Here is a 20,281-nt window from a genome sequence, read left to right as displayed (position 1 = left end):
CCGTCTACTTAAGAACACTTTCCATTTAAAAAAGAGTTTTGATCGCGTAGCCCACTTTTGTCCCTGTCCATAGAAGAAAGTCTTAAATCTTAAGAACACTTTCAATTTAAAAGAGAGTTTTGATCGTATAGCCCAATAATAACTTAATAAATTATTATTAGAAAATCTAATTACCATTATTAATTATTGCCGGCATTGGAAAGTACCCTTCGTGAGCTTTAAATCGAGTCCCATATTGCATAGGTCCACACTAGCGTGAATTTCATTAAAAAAATTTCATGAAATTAGGTGTTCTTAAATCGAATTCCCCACTACAGCAATTTTATGATTTTACTCTACTATGGACGTCGATCTAGAGACGCATAATTTCATATCAAAATTTCAATGAAATTACTGTAGTGTGGCCCGGGACTAAACAACATAAAGGTGTTACAATTACGAAATTTCCGAAATGTCAAGACCCATATCTCGGGAAGTATGGACTTCCCCCCGGAAACTATATATCATTGTGTTCACCGTCCCAAGGGCTATCTGTGGTAAAAATTTCAGCCCGATCCGAGAGGTGCCCATAAACAACCTAAACCTAAAGGTGTTACAAGTACGAAATTTCCGAAGTATATCGGGAAGTATGGACTTCCCCCCGGAAAATTATATATCTTTGGAATCACGGTCCCACGGGCTACCTATAGTAAAAATCTCGGATCGATCCGAGAGGTGCCCCTAAACGACACTTGTTCCAGAATTTCTTCCACACAAACAATTTTAAACATCGTTAAAATTATTTTAATATTGTTCGGCATTTTTTCAATCAGTACACATACATACACAGATTGTATATTGTTTTGAAGTTTTGAAATTGAAACTGACACATAGCTTTAGCGGACCTCTCTAAATAAATCATGGCAAAACTTGTAGACTCTCGTAGTTCCCCGAACAGTGCTATTGTTGATCTGTAAACACCTGCCCCTGTCGTTCTTTGTTTTGATTCCCTAATTTTTCTTCAAGTCTCATTGGTATCTTTCGTAAACAAATCGAGTTGCTTTGTGGCATCTTTATCAGCCTTCTTCGTCCACATATTCGTAACATTTGGAACGTTTTTTGATTTGTTTGTTTCGCTGCAAAAAAAAATCAAAATAAACCGAAACACGCACGAGAACACGTTTTTCTTTCGCTTGTTTTTAATAAACAAAATAATTAATAATCTGGTGCACGCCAATATGGAAGAGGAAGTTATTGGAAATATAACCTGTACAGTTTGTGGTGAAAATGAGTTCGAACAGCGTGAAGGTTTTTACTACTGCAGGGAATGTGGTACAAAGCAGGAACAAGTACGTCAAGTAGAAGTTGAAAATGAGGATGATGCCTTCAATGAAACGACAACAACAAAACATTCCAAAGCATTAAAAATCAATGTGGTTAAGGCGGAAAAACGTAAGTTGTAGCACACCATAACATGTACAAAATGTAATGTAAAAAACTTACTCCCCTTTCAGCTCAACTCACTTCCTGGGAATGCTACAATTACATTTTACGTGGATTTGTTGAAGAACTACTTTCATTTGGTGCTAAAGAAGAACTAAAACTTATGGCTCTGCAGATATGGGCAGCATATTTAAGACGCATGGAAGTGGCATTCTTCAATAAGAAACAAGCAGATTTACCTCGCCTGGGTGTTCGTTATTTTGCAAAGTATTCATGATGTTTATGTATAAATAAATAAGGTTCTAATATTTTTTCTAACCCATAGTGATGCTGAGATCATTTACAATCACACTAAACAACGTAAGAAACGAAGACGCAGCAGCAGTAAAACAAACGATACCAGTGTTACAAGTGGTGGCGAAGAAATGAGTACAAGAAGTTGGCGACAAACTAAGGTAGGGTTTATTTATGTCAATTAATCAAAACTCAATACGTGATGTATGTATATAGTTTTGGACAGAGAAAACACAGATCCTCAATCACTTTGACATCTGAAAATTACGAAAAGACTGAAGTACAAATTAATGCATATCCCAGCAAGCATTTTTTGAAAATTTTAATCGAATTCGAGCCTTTTTTCATCCGACTGCACGATTAAAAAGCTGGAATATGAGCTCATTTTCTGATCATAAATGACTCCTTTGTCAGGAGGAAAACGTAAACTCAGGCGACACTTCTAAACAGATCACAAATGAGTCTTCCTCTGCATTAGTTTCGAGTAATTTTTGCCCGTTTTTTGATGGTATATAAAGTCTTTTTCGAGTCGTGTTTCAATCATTTATTGGTGATTTGTTGATTAATTTGGGACTCTTTTTCGAGTCATGTTTATAAAAGACTCCGCAATGTGATTTTCGAAAAAGCAATCTTCCAAATGCTAGCTGGGATGCTATAGATTTTCCCTCTTGAAATGTGTTTGTAAAAACTATTTCCCATGAATATTTAGAGGGGCAAAGGGAGTTCCCCCATACTTTATGATACAGGACCTCCGTTTTTGGCCAAGTTCTAAAGGCGTGCTAGGCCTATAACGACACCATTTGTTAAGAAGAAATGTAAATCTTGCCTGTAATTCGAACACGCTACTCCGGACGGGTATGCTAACTATTGTACAATGTTTGCAACCCATTACTTATTCAGTTATTTTGTATTAATCGCGCCCACAATTTCTTATATATTTATTTGTTGTTTTTGTAGTAGTTTGAGGCTTTCTTTACGGGTTGTGGTCACACACTTTTCAGAGCGTAGTTAAGCAAAAAGGAAAAAAAACTGCTCAAAACTAGCGACCTTTGGTCTAGATTGTCCATTCTCCAATCTTGATCCTCAATAAAAAAGACACTATTATCTTGCAATTATGAGGCTGTCTTTATTATCTGCCATTAGCCAATATAAATACATGTGCATATTTTCAAGGATTTATGTTAAACTTTAACTCAAATAAGGAAATTAGAAATAAAACTGATCAGGGAATAACAAAGGCAAAAGCAGGAATTTTGTGCGTGCTTCTGGTACAACTTTGCGGCCATCAACATTTTTCCCAGGAACATTTTCATTTACGTCTATAACAGAATACAATTTTTAATATTAAGCAAATTCAAAATACTTAATTTACTTACCATTATCCGGTACATCCTGTTGGTTGGGTCTATCGACATCATTCGAAATTTTTGGAGATTTAGGCACAGCAGCTGCATTGACGTAAATTGCAAGGCAGCAGATGGCTACAAACAATACAAAAATGTACGAACGCATTTTCTTGCTGTCTTGCAAAAATAATAGAATTTTCTTGGGACAAAATTGAAGTGATAGCTTGGTGAGTTAGCTTGGTATTTATACTTAACTGTTAGAGGTAAAAAAATAACTCATTTGCTTATCAACCAGTGCCAAGAATCGCTGTACTTGAGATCATCAATCATATGACAAGGTGAAGTTCGAAAACTGTCGTAATAAGAATAATGTAACTACATGCATATTACGAGAGTTATTGTAATATGGACAACAAATCAGGAAGTTTAGATGAATTAGAAATAGGGTTTCAGTTTCTGATATTTGCGGTAGATTGTTTCTTAATAAATTGATAGCTAGCTATTCGTTCAAAATAGTAATTTTAAGAAACCTTTTGTAATATAAAATGGTCCTTTAATTGAAACTAAATCACAATAAATTGCTTCATTGGCACATTCCATTCCAACTACGCACTTTTATATTTCAGCTGTGATATCAATTTAGTCGACTGGGAGAGTGCATTCTTTGGCCCCATTATGCTGTTACCTCCATTATATTTGTTTTCTCCTACGATTGACGGCGGGACATGTATTAATTAATAGCTGTATGTCCTGGTACTTGCCTAAATTTAGGCCGTTCTTTAAAAGAAAATAACCTCTGACATACGTCGCTTGCAATCTCTTTGCAGAGTCAGTAGCACCACAGTAGATGCTTTCCGAGGCGTAAAATGATGCAGAGCACTTTGACCTGTTGGAATTTTAATCGTGATGTTCAATTAATCAAGTAAAAAAGTATCAGTCAGCTTTGCCGACAGAGATGTACCCTCGGCCAGTATAAATTGAAACTTTTATCTAACATCGATCTGTCCGAGGGAATACCGGCTACACAACCAAAATCCTTCTTGTAGTCTTATATTTTTTGATTTTTTTATACCCTCCACCATAGGATGGGGGTATATTAAGTTTGTCATTCCGTTTGTAACTACTCGAAATAATCATTGTAGACCCCACAAACTATATATATTCTTGATCAGCGTGCAATTCTACATCGATATAGCCATGTCCGTCCGTCTGCCCGTTTGTGGAAATCACTCTAGCGTCCAAACAGATTGACGTAGGTGGATAAAATGTTGGGAAAATCTATTATATGTACGTAGGACTTTTGGTATTGAAAGCGGGCTATGTAGGTCCACGTTTTGATATAGCCCCCATAGGACGATATCTCCCGATTTTCGGTATTTTAAAGGTTTTGGCCTCATTATCACACCGAGATGGCTGAAATTTGTATTAAGTCTTCGTTGAGGGTATAAAACTTTCCCCCAGAAATTTGTAGGTATAGGTCATATAGCCCCTATAGAACGGTACCTTCCGATTTTCGGTATTTTGAAGGTTGTGGCCACATGGCTGAAATTTGTGGTGGAGGGTATAAAAAGTTCGGCCCGACCGAACTTAACACTTTTCCTACTTGTTTAAAAATTAGATGGCCTTCTTCCACGTATAAAATTACCGATAAAAATATTGATTTGGATAAAAGCTCATAAGTATTACGGAGCAGGTACCTAAAATAATGGACATATAGTCCACTTTTTATTTCGACAGATATCGAGCCCAACATTAATGTTGGTCACCGTATAATTAAGAGCTTTTAGAGCATTATGTCAGGAAGCATGGGCATTCCCTCGAAAAAAAGAAAACATAATATCGCCGTAAACAGGAACACAAGCTCTTTAGCTCTGCAAAAATTTCCTAAGGATCCTCGAACAGATCTTAAATTGCAATAGACCGATATGATCCATTTCGAACTTAAACTTAGTTTGGATAAAGAATTACGAGGTCCAAAGTTCAGTTTTAGCGATTGTGAAATGTTGTGGGGGTGGTACCGGAAGGAGTACGTGCACCAATCTGCAAACTTTATCTAAGACATTTTACATATGGGGATTTCTGAGTGAAATCAGACACTCTGATGTTTTTTTTTTTTGATGCCGCTCCTGAGCAAAACATTTTCGTATATTTTCAGATTTTTTTGACTGAAGGTTATAGAGATATCGCGCCTTAAAAAAGTTGAATGTTGTAAAAACTATATGTAAAGAAATATTCATAACTTCTTTAATATTGGTCCAAATAGACTAATTTTTTAATTTTTTTGTTGTATCAGCTAATAAAAATAAATTTCTAAAAAAAGAACAAAATAAAAGTTAATAAATATAAAATTTTTTGGTAAAATAACAAATGTTTCACACTAGTCACGGTGCTCTTGAACCAACTTTAAATGGAAGGTGCTTACACCTGGGAAGTTTTTGCGGATTCTGAAACTACAATGTTCATAGATGAGAAAAATCAATAAACCAAAAAAGTCTCCGGAGCGTTTTTTAAAAAAATCGCGATTCAAGTTGTCATATTTATGGTTTTCACGATTTTGCTTGGAAAACGAAAGTCCTATCGAAATGGTTAGGGAAAATATTGTAGCTGTGAAAATTCTCTACAAGATTGACCTTTCTGATATTTTCGTAGGTTTTACCATTTTTGAGATATAGAAGTTCAAATTTGGGACAATGCACTTACTGTGTCGCCTCTTTATAAAACAATGGCATGGTACCGTACATGCCTTAACTAACTTTAAATAAAAACCGCTTAGGTTAGGTTAGGTTCAGGATGCGCAGCTGCCATGTTGACAGCTACTCCACTCGGAGACCTTGAGGTCCATTGTGATCATCCAAACTATTAAATTATTTGTGTTGTAGAGGTGAAAGATGTTGTATTGATGTGTGGTTTGGGCTATTTGATTGTAGATGCTGGATATGGCTATGTGTGTTGATGTTGGTTGAGTTGTAGATGGTGATGATATGTAACTGATGTGAAGATAATGGTGGTGTGGAGGACAAGTTATGTGGTGCCTGTTGTGGATAGAGCTATGTGGTGCTGTGTGACTGTGGGTGATGATATAAGTCTGTTGATGTGCTGTGCTTTTAGATGGTGGTGATGTGTAACTGATGGCTATATGGTGATTTGTGCATTCAGGTGATGACAAGGAGATATGTTATATATATATCTGTAGATGATGATACGTGGCTATTTAGATGATGATAGTGTATGTGAAGGTATTGGTGATGTGGAGGACAAGTGATGAGGTGCCTGTTGTGGATAGAGCTGTACGGTGCTGTATGCCTGTGGATGATGATATATGTTTGTTGATGTGATGTGCTGTGTGGGAGGAAAGTGATTAGGTTGGAAAGGTTGGACAGGAAGGGAAGCGGAAGTTGGTATGACAAGAGAGAAGAATAAGAATAATTAGAATGATTAGTGACTATATTGGAGAAGTCAGATTATTTAAAGAGAGAAGATGGTTTAGTAGCTAACTACGATTTAGTTACTAATGGTTTTAGGTCTGTGTTGGCCTGCCCCAGAGCATCTTAAGGCTCTTGCAGTAAACCACCAACACTGTGGGGTCAATAGAGGCGAAGTAGGAAAGAGATTCAATCACATGTTCACCAAATAGTCTATGTCTTTTGACCATCAGTCTAGGACATCTGCATAGAAGGTGCTCGATTGTCTCCGTTTCCTCCTCATCCTCACATAACCTACAGTACTCAATGTTATTGCCATCCCACTTGCAAGTCATGGATCTTATTCCGCAGTGACCGGTTATTACCCCCACAGCGGTTCTGATTTCTGATTTGCATAGCGAGAGGAGGGACGAAGTTCTACGCCGTGAGATAACCGGCCAGATTGACTTAGATACCTTACAACCAGGCACATCCTGCCAAACTTTAACGGTTTCCTCTGCGTAGAGCTTACTGAGTTTGTCGAGGAAGAAGCAGAGAGGTGGCTTGACACTATCCTCTACCGTGAGGTCCGAGGATTGGGATCCTCTTCTAGCCAGTTCATCAACTATCTCGTTTCCCTCAACATTGCAATGCCCTGGAACCCAACAAAACCTAACAACTATGTTACATGTTTTTAAGAGAGACCTGCATCTTTGAACAATCCTGGATTTAATACTGTATGACCCTAACGCTTTTAGGGCAGCCTGACTGTCCACGTAAACAGTGACTGCCTTATCTATAAGGTCCGTCATTCCCACTATTAATTCCAAGGCCTTCAAAACCGCAAAAACTTCTGCCTGAAAAACACTACAGTTGTCATTAAGCTTATATGAGTTCCTGATGTCTAATTCTTCACAGAACACACCAGATCCCGTGCCTTCCTCCATCTTCGACCCATCGGTGAAGATCGACAGGCTGTCGGGAAGTGGTCTGCCTCGTGTCCACTCACTCCTGTCGGGGATTAGTACGTCAGCTGTGTCAAAGTCCAGGCTTGATGAGATGTAGTCAGTCTCATCTCCCCTGGCTCTTAGTCCAATCTGGCTACAAAACCGCTGTAGAACACTAGCATGTCCAAGATGTGAACCACGCCACAGATTTAGCTCTTTAAGCCTCAAGGCAGATCGTGAAGCTCGATACTGTACAAGTATGTCCAAAGGCTGGACGTTCAGTATGGCATTCAATGCAGCCTGAGGGGTGCTTCTTGCTGCTCCAGTAACGAGTACTAACGCAGCTCTTTGCACAGTAGCTAATTTGGACAGATTGGAATTATTGCCTAGGGCATGCCACCAAACGAGACAACCGTAGGTCAGAATGGGACTGACCACTGTCCTATACAGCCAATGTATTACATGTGGTCTGAGGCCCCAGCTCTTTCCTATGGAGTTCTTGCAGGAATAAAGCGCGATTAAACCCCTCTTGGTGCGCTCCTCCGTGTTCCTATTCCATCTTAGCCGATGGTCCAGGATCACTCCCAGGTATTTCGCCTCCGTAGAAAGATCCAATCGCACTCCATCCAGCGTTGGCGGCACAAATTCGGCAATATTTCTTTTTCTGGTGAATAGTACCAGCTCAGTCTTCGCAGGGTTCACCCCAAGACCATTGTGGTGAGCCCAGCGAGAGAGCTTAACCAGCGCACCCTGCATCAGTTCCGACAGCGTCGACAAGAATTTTCCACTGATTAGAAGGACCACGTCGTCAGCGTATGCTACAACTTTAGTCCCTAGTCTATCAAACTCCTTGAGTATCCCATTCACTACTAGAAGCCACAGCAGTGGAGATAAGACTCCACCTTGTGGGGTGCCCCTAGTGACTGACTTCCTTACGGAACTCTCTCCAATACTGGAATTGATCAGTCTGCTTTCCAGCATTCTGTCAATCCAGTTGATTAAGATAGAGGGGACACTCAGAAGCTCTAGAGAAGAATGGATGGATTCAAGCTTCACATTATTGAACGCTCCCTCTATGTCTAGAAAAGCGGCCAATGTGTGATCCGAGTTATCCATGTTCTTCTCTATATAACTCACTACCTCATGTAGCGCTGTTTCCGTCGATTTCCCCTTCATATAAGCATGCTGAGAGCTGCTTATAAGGTCACAATTTATGTACGATCTGATCTCCAAGTCGAGCAGCCTTTCTAAGGTTTTTAATAGAAAGGAGGAAAGACTTATCGGTCTGTAGTCCTTCGGCAACGCGTGGCTTGGCTTCCCAGCCTTGGGGATATAAGTCACTGTTACCTCTTTCCACAGTGCCGGTACGTGCGACAGCAATAAGCAAGCCCTAAAAATAACCTTCAGTATGGTGATCAATACCGGCGGTGCGTTCTGAAGCATCGCCGGAATGACACCATCTGGGCCAGGAGATTTGTAGGGTTGAAAAGTGCTGATCGCCCAAGAGATCCTTGATTCACTTATCAACCTATTGACGAAGAACCTCTCATCGGGTGTATAGGTTCTGTTCGTTTCCGAGCTCGGATACGAAACAGCGTCCTTGCATCCCGGGAAATGAGTCTCTGCCAATAGATCAAGAGTCTCTAGAGCAGAGTTCGTCCACGTGCCATCATTTCGTTTGATGCTCCCAATAGGTTTGGGGTCCTTTGAGATTACCTTACGAAATCTTGCCGCCTCGTTTACTCCCTCTATCGACTCACTAAAGTTAATCCAGGAGTTTCTCTTAGCTTTCCTGACCTCACTTTTGTACTTATTGAAACTGTTCTTATACAGATCCCAATCCGTACTAAGTTTGGTCCTGTTCGCTTTGTTATATGCTCTCCTGCTAACCTTCCTGAGGTTAGCTAGATCTTTGTTCCACCAAGCGGGCTGTGTTCTCCTACCTGGGTAAGTTAATGGGCATGTCTTTACATAGCAATCCCTGAGGACATTTGTGAGATCCTCAACCCGTCTGTCCACTTCCCTCTCTGTGTGAGGTTCAGATATTTCACACAGTCTTGAAGAGGCCATGGAGTTGAATTTCTCCCAATTAGTTCTCCTGGGATTCCTATGAGGTTGTTGCCGTTTACTTCCACTCGGGACTCGAAAGTGTATCGTCCTATGGTCCGAAAAGGAACATTCCTCCGATACTCTCCAGTCCGTTATGGAAGTGTCCTCCATATTTGTAAGGGTGAGGTCTATTACCTCCTCCCTTACCCTATTCTGGAAGGTGGCCGTATTTCCCCTATTACACACTCGTAGATTATTAGTTAAAATAAAATCGAATATGGACTCACCTCTCGTGTTAGTGTCACTGCTGCCCCAGTGGAAGTGATGGGCATTTGCATCGCAGCCCATTATGAAATTACAAGTGCCCGAAATCTCATCCAGTAGCTTGCGCACCAATCGACTAGGTGGGTCAGGTACCTCGTACGGCATGTAGACCGAGGCTAGCACCAAGGCCCTTCCGGGGCCTACTTCCAGCCTCACTACCGCCGTGTCGCCATCACTGTAATTATAGAGATGAATAGGATTTAAACATTTCTTCACTATAATACAAGATCTTACCTTCTCCCCATTCGACGAATAGAACAGGGAGTACCGCCCATCGTTTAGTCCAGAAACCCTATTTTTGTAGAGATAGGGTTCCTGGACCAAAGCGATGTCAATCACCGAATTTGTAAGGGAGAGAAGGAGCTCTGCAGCCGCCGCCTTGCAGTGATGCAGATTGATCTGCACCACGCGAAGGCCCTGCTGCCCGAACTCCTTACTGGGGCTGCGAGAAGCGGAACCGAAGCCAACCCAACCCGAAGTCCAGCTCTCCCTTACAATTCTTAATGAACTCTGCACTGGCACTGTCCATGGTGAACTTCATCACCGTGCCTCCGCCTTCTGGATAGGATTTCACCAATTTCCAGCTGTCGGTCTGGATGGGCCTGTTTTGCTTCCTGATCAGCTTCAACACCTGTGCCACATCCGAAGCAGGAGGTGGCACCCATGTTGTAGCCGCTAATCTTGATGGGATCTCGGCGATGGGAATCGCAGCCAGCCTGCATCCGTCACACAGAGCGTCAGAGCTATTTACTGTTTGGGTGAGGAAATCACGCGATTCCTCATCCTTGCAGTTGATAACCTTGACGCCCTTGTATACGGATGCCCTGCCAAAGCCGGTCTTCCTTTCATCCACATCATCGGAAGTAATGACCGTACTCAGAAGACCCTCTACCAGCAACCAGTGATCGTCACTGATCCTACCTTCAGGGTCAGTTCTATCAATGATTGCCACCAGAAGGTCATCTGGGGCCGTCATTCTTGCAGGCCTATGTGGCTCATATGGCTTCTCTCCAGCAGGTTTAGGAAGTTTTTGGCCCGGGCTGCCTTTACAGGCCCTCCCTTGTTGAGCTTCCTTAACCGTCTGTCGAGCGGCCATTTTTGCGTACGAGGCCGGTCGATTATCGGACTGGCGACCACCCAGCCTCTTAGCATCTGGATGCGGATCCTCAGAAGACCTCACTCTCTTCATACATGATTGTAGCGAAGACGTAGTCTTCTGACCGCTAGCCAGCTTTGAGGTTGAAGGGCCGTCAGTCCCATCAATCGCCCGACCTCCAGCAGAGCCGATATTCCCTTTCGGGCCAATTTTGTTGTTCCCCGAGGTGCTGGATTTGTTCCTCGTCACTGATACCGCAGATGCCTGTTTAACAGGCTTCCGCAAATCAGCGGCCTTGGAACATTTCCCGCCTACGTTTTCCCCAGCAGCTTTTGGGGCATTCACCGGCGGGGTTGTCACAGTAGCTGTGGGCTGATGTGGCAACTCCTCCCGTGAATTCCCAATTCGCTTCTCCGACTTCGAGGACCGTGTCGGTGGGGCCAGTGTGGTCCGGGTGTCTTCCCCTACCGCAGACACATTAGGGGTCCGCAAAGGGTTTGAACAGGCCGGCACTACTGGTTTTTGCACTGTGGCTGGTTCCGGGGAAGTCAAGCCAGTCGTTGGGCTGGCGCCTACCTCCGGATCCGGCCTCGGAATCCGGTCGATTGGAAGTGGAAGCTTCTCAAAATGAGGGTACTTCCTCTCAATGCGCCTCAAGAAGCGAAGCTTCAACCTAATCTCCCGGAATTCCGCCGGGGAGACCTCACCTGGAGTCTTGTCTACAAATCTATAGCAGTAATTAACTGCTCTTTTGTAGCCATGCTTGTCCTTTCTCTCCCGGGCCTTACTACTCTTGATGGATGGGGAGATGAGAGAATTTCCATTCTCCTCATCCATAGCCTCATCCACCAAGGCGTCCTGCCTGGGAAGAGTAGGTCTATCGGTCGCGACCGACGTAACATCCCCTGACGGAGTTACTCCCTTCCCATCCGGTTTTGAGCTCCCAGAAGCAACCGAGGGGGACATCTCCTTGTCCTTCTGAGATGGGATGACTGTAGTATCCATCTCATCATCAGACAGGGGGATGTCCTCCCAGTTGCTTATGGGAGAACTTTACCGACTCAGGTGAAGGGACGCACTTTCCCTCAGGAGGTTGAGCAATTCCCTGCTCTGCGAGTTTATTGAGTCGCTAACTCTGTCCAGGGTCGGTGTGGAACAGTCGTCCCCGCCCAAATTTAGGTTAATTGCACTAGGTGCAGCAGTGTCCGTAGTCATAGCAGGGGTCGTTATCAAAGGGGTTTGGGTTTTTGTTGTTTTGTTTTTGTTATTAATATTTTCATCCATGGAAAGATTTTTAGATGGGGGAACTGAGTACAACCATGGCATAGCCCTCCACTACCATGATTGGAACTTGACAACTAAGCCTGCTACTCGTTGAGGTGCCCAGGTATCAACGAGGCTCCGTTATAATACAGTCGGTACCCTGACTGCAAACCTTAAACACCGATAGGCACGTGGTCGCTTAACACCCCGGTGTTAGGGGATCTCGAATTATTTTGGTAGGAGATCAGTAACCAAATATATGTCACTCACCCCAAAAAATGCACTGTAGGATAGGTCTTCGACAAGGAGTGGATAACCTTTGGTCAGCCACAACCCCCCAGTTCAACACTAAAGAAATTGAATGAGCAGATTGTGTCGTCAAGCCCCCGCATCGCGCCAAGATTGTTATCCCCGGCGGGGGTAAAAAAAAACCGCTTACACCTGGGACGTTTTTGCGGATTCTGAAACATCAATGTTCATAGACGAGAAAAATCCAAAAACAAAAAAAAAATCGATGGAGGGATTTTTAAATAAATCGCGGTCAAAGGTCATTTTTTTGTTGTATCAGCTAATAAAAATAAATTTCTAAAAAAAGAACAAAATAAAAGTTAATAAATATAAAATTTTTTGGTAAAATAACAAATGTTTCACACTAGTCACGGTGCTCTTGAACCAACTTTAAATGGAAGGTGCTTACACCTGGGAAGTTTTTGCGGATTCTGAAACTACAATGTTCATAGATGAGAAAAATCAATAAACCAAAAAAGTCTCCGGAGCGTTTTTTAAAAAAATCGCGATTCAAGTTGTCATATTTATGGTTTTCACGATTTTGCTTGGAAAACGAAAGTCCTATCGAAATGGTTAGGGAAAATATTGTAGCTGTGAAAATTCTCTACAAGATTGACCTTTCTGATATTTTCGTAGGTTTTACCATTTTTGAGATATAAAAGTTCAAATTTGGGAAAATGCACTTACTGTGTCGCCTCTTTATAAAACAATGGCATGGTACCGTACATGCCTTAACTAACTTTAAATAAAAACCGCTTACACCTGGAAAGTTTTTGTGGATTCTGAAACATCAATGTTCATAGACGAGAAAAATCCAAAGACAAAAAAATCGATGGAGGGATTTTTAAATAAATCGCGGCAAAGGTCACATATTTAGGTTTATTTAGGTTTTCGCTATTTTGCTTGGGGCTGAAGAAAATTTTGTAGCTGTGAAAATTCTCTACAAGATTATTCTTTATGATGTTTTCGTTGGTTTTACCATGTTTGAGATATAGAAGTTCAGTTACCATTTTCAGGTTTTTTTTTGGGAAATTGCAGTCATGGCGTAGTTTTATAAGTAGACGATACAGTAAGTAAATTGTCAAACTTTCAACTTCTATATCTCAAAAATGGTAAAACCTACAAATACATCATAAAGGACAATCCTGTAGAGAATTTTCACTGCTATAACATTTTGATAGGGCTTGTAGTTTCCCAACAAAATAGTGAAAACAAAAAAAAAAAAAAACTAAAAATGTGAACTTTGACCACGATTTATTTAAAAAGGGCTCCGGCGATTTTTTTCTTTTTGATTATTCTCACTTATGAACATTGTAGTTTCAGAATCCGCAAAAACTTTCCCAGGTGTAAGCACTTTCCATTTACCCCCTGTTTCTGTAACTATTTTTTTGTTCGTTCGTCTATATTCGTAATAATTTGGGTATCCATAGCTCAGCACCCATATTACATGCAGATCTAATTCTTCGTTGACTCGTTCTATATAGTTAAGAATTCCTCATTCAAAAATCAGCGTTCCACATTTACGCCAAGGCGAGTAAATCGATCTACAAAATTTGACAATTCGTGTGAGAACATAACATTTTTTACAAAAACAGGGGGTTAAAGTTGGTATAAAGTATAGTATAAAGGAAAAATTGTATTGACAAATTTTAAAAAATTTAGAAAAAATAGTAATTATTGCTGTGTTCCAGAACCTGCAAGAAGCTACTTTTTTACTACTATAACATTTTTTCCTTTATGTTATCGGAAAAATAGTAAAAATTAGTAGATTCTTGCAGTACTGGAAAAGACCACTACCAAATAGGACTTAAAATATTTGTAAATAATCGTAGTTGAATATAAAAAAATCAAAAAAATCGAAGAGTACAATCATTGATAAAAATTGATTTTAAATATCAAACCGCGAAAATAGCATCCAAACCCACTGTGCATTTTTTTATTAGATATCTGATACAATAACAAAAAATACAAAAAAGATTTTTTCTATTTGGACTAATTCACAATTTCTTTGCATATAGTAGTTTATTCTCGCTGATGCCACTTTAGATCCTTTGAAAGAAGACACTGTATCGTGTCTTCACCAATTATTTGCAGTCTCCGGTGGTGAGCATTGGGCAGCGACATAATAAGTGTCTGATTGTCTCCGTTTCTTCTTCATCTTCACATAACCCGCAGAAGTAAGCAATATCATCTCTTTCCCTTATGCAGAACATTGATCTTATTCTGCAATGACCTGTGATTATTCCCACCGTTAATTTCTGGTCAGACTTCTTCATGGAAAGCACTGATGTACTTCTTCGCTTGGAGAAGATTGGCCAAATTGCCTTGAATATCTCACATCTAGGTTCATTGTGCCAGATCTGGCTAGCCTTATCCCCATATCATTGTTCCAAATGTCGCATGAAATTGCACAATGGCGGTTTGATTGAGTTGTCAACTTCTATATCGGTTGACTCCGATCTGCAACGCGCCAGTTCATTCGCTATTTCATTTCCTTCAATGACCCGGGACCCAACATCGCACCGATGAATCATCTCTGTCTTAGATAGATTCACTCCAAGATCATTGTTGCGTGCCCATCTCGATAGTTTGAAGATCTCCTTGTATGAGTTTGATCGTGTTTGTGGAAACTTCGCGCAGCTCATTACGACCACCTTGTCAGCACAAGCGATCGTTTTTTCGCAGTTTATCAAAATCCTTAAGCATTTACTTTTATCATCAGGATCCACTGTAGTGGCAATAGAACGCCACCTTGCGGTGTGCCCTGATGATGGAACTCTCCAATGTTTGAGTTGATTATCCTGCTGCTGAGCATTCCGTCAATCAAACCGTCATCTAAGTAAGAGAGTGCATTATTGCCGGATTCAAGCTTAACGTTATTAAAGGCACCTTCTATGTGAAGAAAGGCTGCTAAAGTATAGTTTTGGCTTTTGATCCATCGATTTTTTTAGTAAAAAATTACCCGATTTTAGGGACGGAACCGGTTATTTGACCCCAAAGACCAGGTACAAACCCAGCCTGACTCTAGTTTAGTAAAGGCTTAACTATAGTTTACTCTACTCTAAAAACTAACTAACTATAGTTTACTCTACTCTATCTAACTAGCGGAGATAAAAACTGCTCTGTTAGCACTTTTGTTAACAGAGCACTGTTAAAGTTAACAGAGCTATTCAAAAATCAGCCTTATTACGGTTGGCGTAGTCGTATCCAAAATTGCAAATTGACGTGTCGTAACGTCTAATTGGTATTATGTATGTCGTACACGACATTTTCGCAACGACTAATTGGTATTATGTATGTCGTATACGAGATATTACAACTCTGTATGCCATTCTTTTACAATTTTGCTACCACGAGAGGCGTTTTATTACGAGAAACGCTGTGAAATTAGTCGTTAGAGATTTTGTTGACGACAACAGACAAATTTCTTAAAACGTTAATAAAAACGAGCAAATAAAATGGATTTAAACAAAAGGTATGTGTCTATATAACAAAAAGATTATATATTCGTATAAATTTTATAATATTGCACATGTTTTAGAACAAAAGTCACCACAAAAAAGCAGTTTGACACAATGGTCCAGATTTTGCAGAACAATCCAAATTTGGCCAGAGGTTCAGCCAGGGTACAATAAAGTAGAGGTAGGCCAGGTATGAAAATCACTGAGAAATGCCACCCTGCAGCCGTGGCTTAAAACGTCAAATGGCATGGTACAATAATAATGGTAGATGTACCTGCATAGCTATCCCGTATTACAAAAACATATGGAACTTAAAGCTTCACTTTTTATATGTTAAAAGTGCCATATAGTGTAAAAACATTTCTTTAGCTAGGCTCCAGAATATTCTTGTTGGAAAAGTGTTCCAAAAATAGCAAAAGTTCTTCCCAAACTTATGACAGTGAAAAAATGTCATTCACTTATTTTCTACTTGACAAGTTTGGCTAATCTGACATCGTGATTGCTGGTATCCGATTTGCAGATAAATGTCAGCAGCATTTTTACAAAAATTGTAATTTTTACATTCCCATACTTTTGGAACAAATTTAAATTAATATCGATATTTGATAAATTGTTCATTCGTAAGTTTTGCTAAAAAATCAACAATTTTATTTTGCCCTTGTTTTCTACCTTTATGATTGCATAATGTCAAAAACAGTACAAAATGTCAACCCTGCTTTTGACAGATTAGGCCATAAAAAGAAAAAAATTGTAATCAGCTGTTAGCTGTGGCCTACCTTTACTTTATTCTACCATGGGTTCAGCAATGGAATAAAAAAATTAGCGTGAAAGAAGAGTGGAATAAAATTAGTACGAAACTCAACATATTAGGACAGCCAGTACGAACAGGTGAGGGTTGGATGAAAGTCTGGGCTGACTACAAATTCATGTTAAGGAAGAAGTTAGTTCCCAATAAGGCGGAATGTCGTGCTACACGTGGAGGATCCTTCAAGCAGTACATACTAACAGACACGGAAGAAGCAGCATTAAGCTTGTTACAATTTGATACAATTGTAAACGCGGGCAATCAGTCAATTGGAATCCAGCAGCCTTCAACGCTTCGAGAAACAACCACTGAGGAAGAACTGTTTGAAGCATGTATAATCCATGAAGATTTAGAAAACCACGATCCCTGCACAGTTACTCCCCAAAGCGTAAGCAGGTCTCATGCAAAAGAGCCGCAGGTCGTAGTGAATCAGGATCCCCGCACAATAACCCCTGTAAGCATAGGTATCACTCATGGAAATGAGCAACAGGTCCAAGTGAACCAGGATCCCTGCACACTAGTCACAAATACCCCTCACAGAAATGGATTTCAGCAACAGTAACTGAGTATCAGTCATGGAAAATATGTTTGATTCTTGTCGTAACTGTTTTCGTCTTACTTTTAAATCGTTCGGAGTATATTCATCCTCATCGTCGGATATAAAATAACCCACACATAACATTTTTATGGTTTATTAATAAATAATAGTTTTTTTTTATTTTAACTGACTCTATTTTTTGTTTTCTTTTCTATAACAGGGTGGCGTGTAATAGTCGAAAATATTAATAATCTTCAACACCCTGTATTTTTGCAATCTATTACAAAACAGACATAGTCGAAAATTTTACATAATACCAAAAATTATTCACCCTTATTACGGTTGGCGTTGTCGTATCCAAAATTGCTAGCTGACGTGTCGTAACGTCTAATTGGTATTATGTATGTTTTTGAACAAAAAAGCAAAAATTTCAATTTTTAAAGAATTCTTTTTGTAACAAACATAATTAGAATTATTAGTAGATCATTTTTAAACTTTTAATTCAGAAGAAAAACTAACCCTATAGTTTTTACAATCAAAATAAGTGTTTGGCGTAGACGTTTTTGTGGTGGTTGGCGTAGTCGTTGTCGTAGGAATATTTTTTGGTACCACGTAACATTTACGACAACGACATTTTTTTTTTCTCATACAAAATTTAAAAAAAATATATTTTTTAATTGTAAAACTATTTGTTTGAAATCATCTTTTGAGCAAGAACTAAGAAATTTACATTGCATCAATCGTTATATGAGGACTCTAACAGATTTTCAATAGAAAGTTTGTCATCTGATAAAGACACGAAATTTATCTTATGCAAATGAATCAAAGTAGTAATATTTGTATTTATTATAGTTATTTTCCAATATATTCTAATAATCATTGCCAAAAAATTCTTTTGAAATTAATTTGTTTTTATTTTTATATGCTGTCGTTTACAAAATCGGTCACGACTCTTTCCTCGTATTTCAACGCCATACGTAATACCAATTTGTCGTGTTACGCCATACGTAATACCGATTTGTCGTATCAAAAAAATAAATGTTGTATTTAAACCAAGAAATGCGTTCTGGGAATTACAAATGTATCTCTTTCGATTTTTTAAGGATATAAAATGCTATAAAAGACAAAAAATTTCGTTGTATATAATTGTTCATCATATAAAAATGTATCTTACGACTACGCCAACGTCTACGCCTACGACAACGTCTACGTCACTTGAACGTCTACGACTACGCCAACCGTAATAAGGGTGATTGACTACGACAACGCCTACGACACTTGAACGCCTACGACAACGCCAACCGTAATAAGGGTCAATGTTTTTTTTTAAGGTTAGGTTAGCAGTAATAAAAAAATATTCACTTTGTTATTAATTTTGCCTAAAAAATCCAGCCGTTAGGATTCGATAATTTCAGGCAAGGTACATGTGGTAGGCTATAGTGTATGCTCATTGCTCCTATAAGGACAATTCAGCCAGGACAACATGGGTATCATTGGAAACCTTATTGAGACAGCTATCCCTGAGTTAATAATATCTTTAAAAAAAAACATTAAAAATATTGCCATATTACTGCCCTGAGTTAATAAAATTTTTAAAAATATTGCCAGCGCTCTGTTAACGCTCTATTACAAAAGTGTTAACAGGAAGGTTTATGCCTCCGCTAGTTAAATACTAATTTATCTTAATGAACATACATTTGTAACTTTTGGATTTCGTCGTTATAATCCATATGTTGTTATAAACGATGACGTTATAAGCTATTTCGACTGCATCACATTTAAAGTTAAATTTAGATATGTATTTTATTTTAAAAAATTACAGATATTGTTTCACATATTCTTGTTAAAATGCATCATTGTGTTGAATATAAAATGTTATAAGCAATCCAAGTCATACTTATTAGAAATAAAATTGATCGGGAAATAGTAGAGGTAACAATAGGAAGAGTGTGCGTCGTTGAGGTTTATTAAATCCCTGGTTCGGAATTTGAGGTAGATCTTCATCTGAAATACAACATTTTAACTTTTAAATAATTTGTTCTGTTTGTACAAGTAATACTTACCATATGCTTGAGGTATATCATCCGTTGTTATCTCATTTACATTAGAATGTTCTTCAGCACTTTCTGGCAATTTAGCGGCATTGGATGAAAAAACCACACAACCAATGACTGCAAAAAGTACAATGACAAATGTGCGCATTTTAGAACTGCTTTTGGTGTTTTGAAAGTTAATGTTAAAACTGTTGATGAATTGGTAAAATGTTGGGCCTTATATACAAAACCTATTTGGACCTTTATTTCATGCGCTTATCATCATTGTCCTAGAAAAATATACTCATTAATCATTTTTCAATGTTAAACTTAAGCAAATACTTAAATCTACAAGGACATTGCATGTGATTAATACTGCATTTTTTAATTTAAAGAAGATAACACAACAACTTGTTTTAACATCTTTTTTGGATGCAACATTATTTATGTTCACTTCAGAGAATTTCAGTAAGAGTTTAAATTGCTTACTACAGCCGATCCGGTCGTAAATTCTTAAATTCGAACTCTAAATATACAAGATCAGAGTCTGAGTCACACACGACAGCATATACATGCCACCCCCCCAAAAAAGGGTTCTTCTACAGACCCTTTCCAAAAGAAAGGGTGCTTCTATAGACCCTTTCCAAAAGAGAGGGTGTTTCAAAATATCCTTTCCAAAAGAGAGGGTGCTTCTATAGATCCTTTCCAAAAGAAAATTGTGTTTTTATAGACCCTTTCTGACAGAAAGGGTACTTCTATAAATCCTTTCCAAAAGAAAAGGGTGCTTCTATAGATCCTTACTGAAAGAAAGCGTGATTCTATAGACCTTTTCTGAAAGAAAGGGTGCTTCTATAGACACTTTCTGGAAGAAAGGGTGCTTCTATAGACACTTTCTGGAAGAAAGGGTGCTTCTATAGACACTTTCTGGAAGAAAGGGTGCTTCTATAGACACTTTCTGGAAGAAAGGGTGCTTCTATAGACACTTTCTGGAAGAAAGGGTGCTTCTATAGATTC

At 39.2% G+C, this 20,281-nt stretch overlaps 2 protein-coding genes across 2 annotated transcripts in view; one reads left to right on the top strand and one right to left on the bottom strand.

Moving 5' to 3' along the window:
• Positions 1 to 788: 788 nt before the first annotated feature.
• The window catches only part of TAF1B (TATA box-binding protein-associated factor RNA polymerase I subunit B), a 30,214-nt gene continuing 10,721 nt past the window's right edge, over positions 789 to 20,281 (top strand). Inside the window, exons 1-3 of the mRNA XM_073958959.1 lie at positions 789 to 1,431; positions 1,494 to 1,689; positions 1,748 to 1,877. Coding sequence (XP_073815060.1) covers positions 1,218 to 1,431; positions 1,494 to 1,689; positions 1,748 to 1,877 — 540 coding nt within the window. The 5' untranslated portion in view covers positions 789 to 1,217. The remainder of the gene's footprint in view (positions 1,432 to 1,493; positions 1,690 to 1,747; positions 1,878 to 20,281) is intronic.
• Positions 19,019 to 19,487, bottom strand: LOC141388742 (uncharacterized). The gene is made up of 2 exons (XM_073958960.1): positions 19,298 to 19,487; positions 19,019 to 19,238 (listed from the first exon to the last, which is right to left on the bottom strand). The coding sequence occupies exons 1-2, from the start codon at positions 19,434 to 19,436 to the stop codon at positions 19,135 to 19,137; spliced, it is 243 nt and encodes an 80-aa protein (XP_073815061.1). The 5' UTR covers positions 19,437 to 19,487; the 3' UTR covers positions 19,019 to 19,134.

The sequence above is a fragment of the Musca autumnalis genome, unplaced genomic scaffold (genome assembly GCF_047663935.1).
Source record: "Musca autumnalis isolate F117 unplaced genomic scaffold, ASM4766393v1 scaffold_1, whole genome shotgun sequence".
Lineage (NCBI taxonomy): Eukaryota > Metazoa > Arthropoda > Insecta > Diptera > Muscidae > Musca > Musca autumnalis.
Note: the sequence above shows the minus strand (reverse complement) of the source record. Positions and strands in the feature narration are given on the sequence as shown.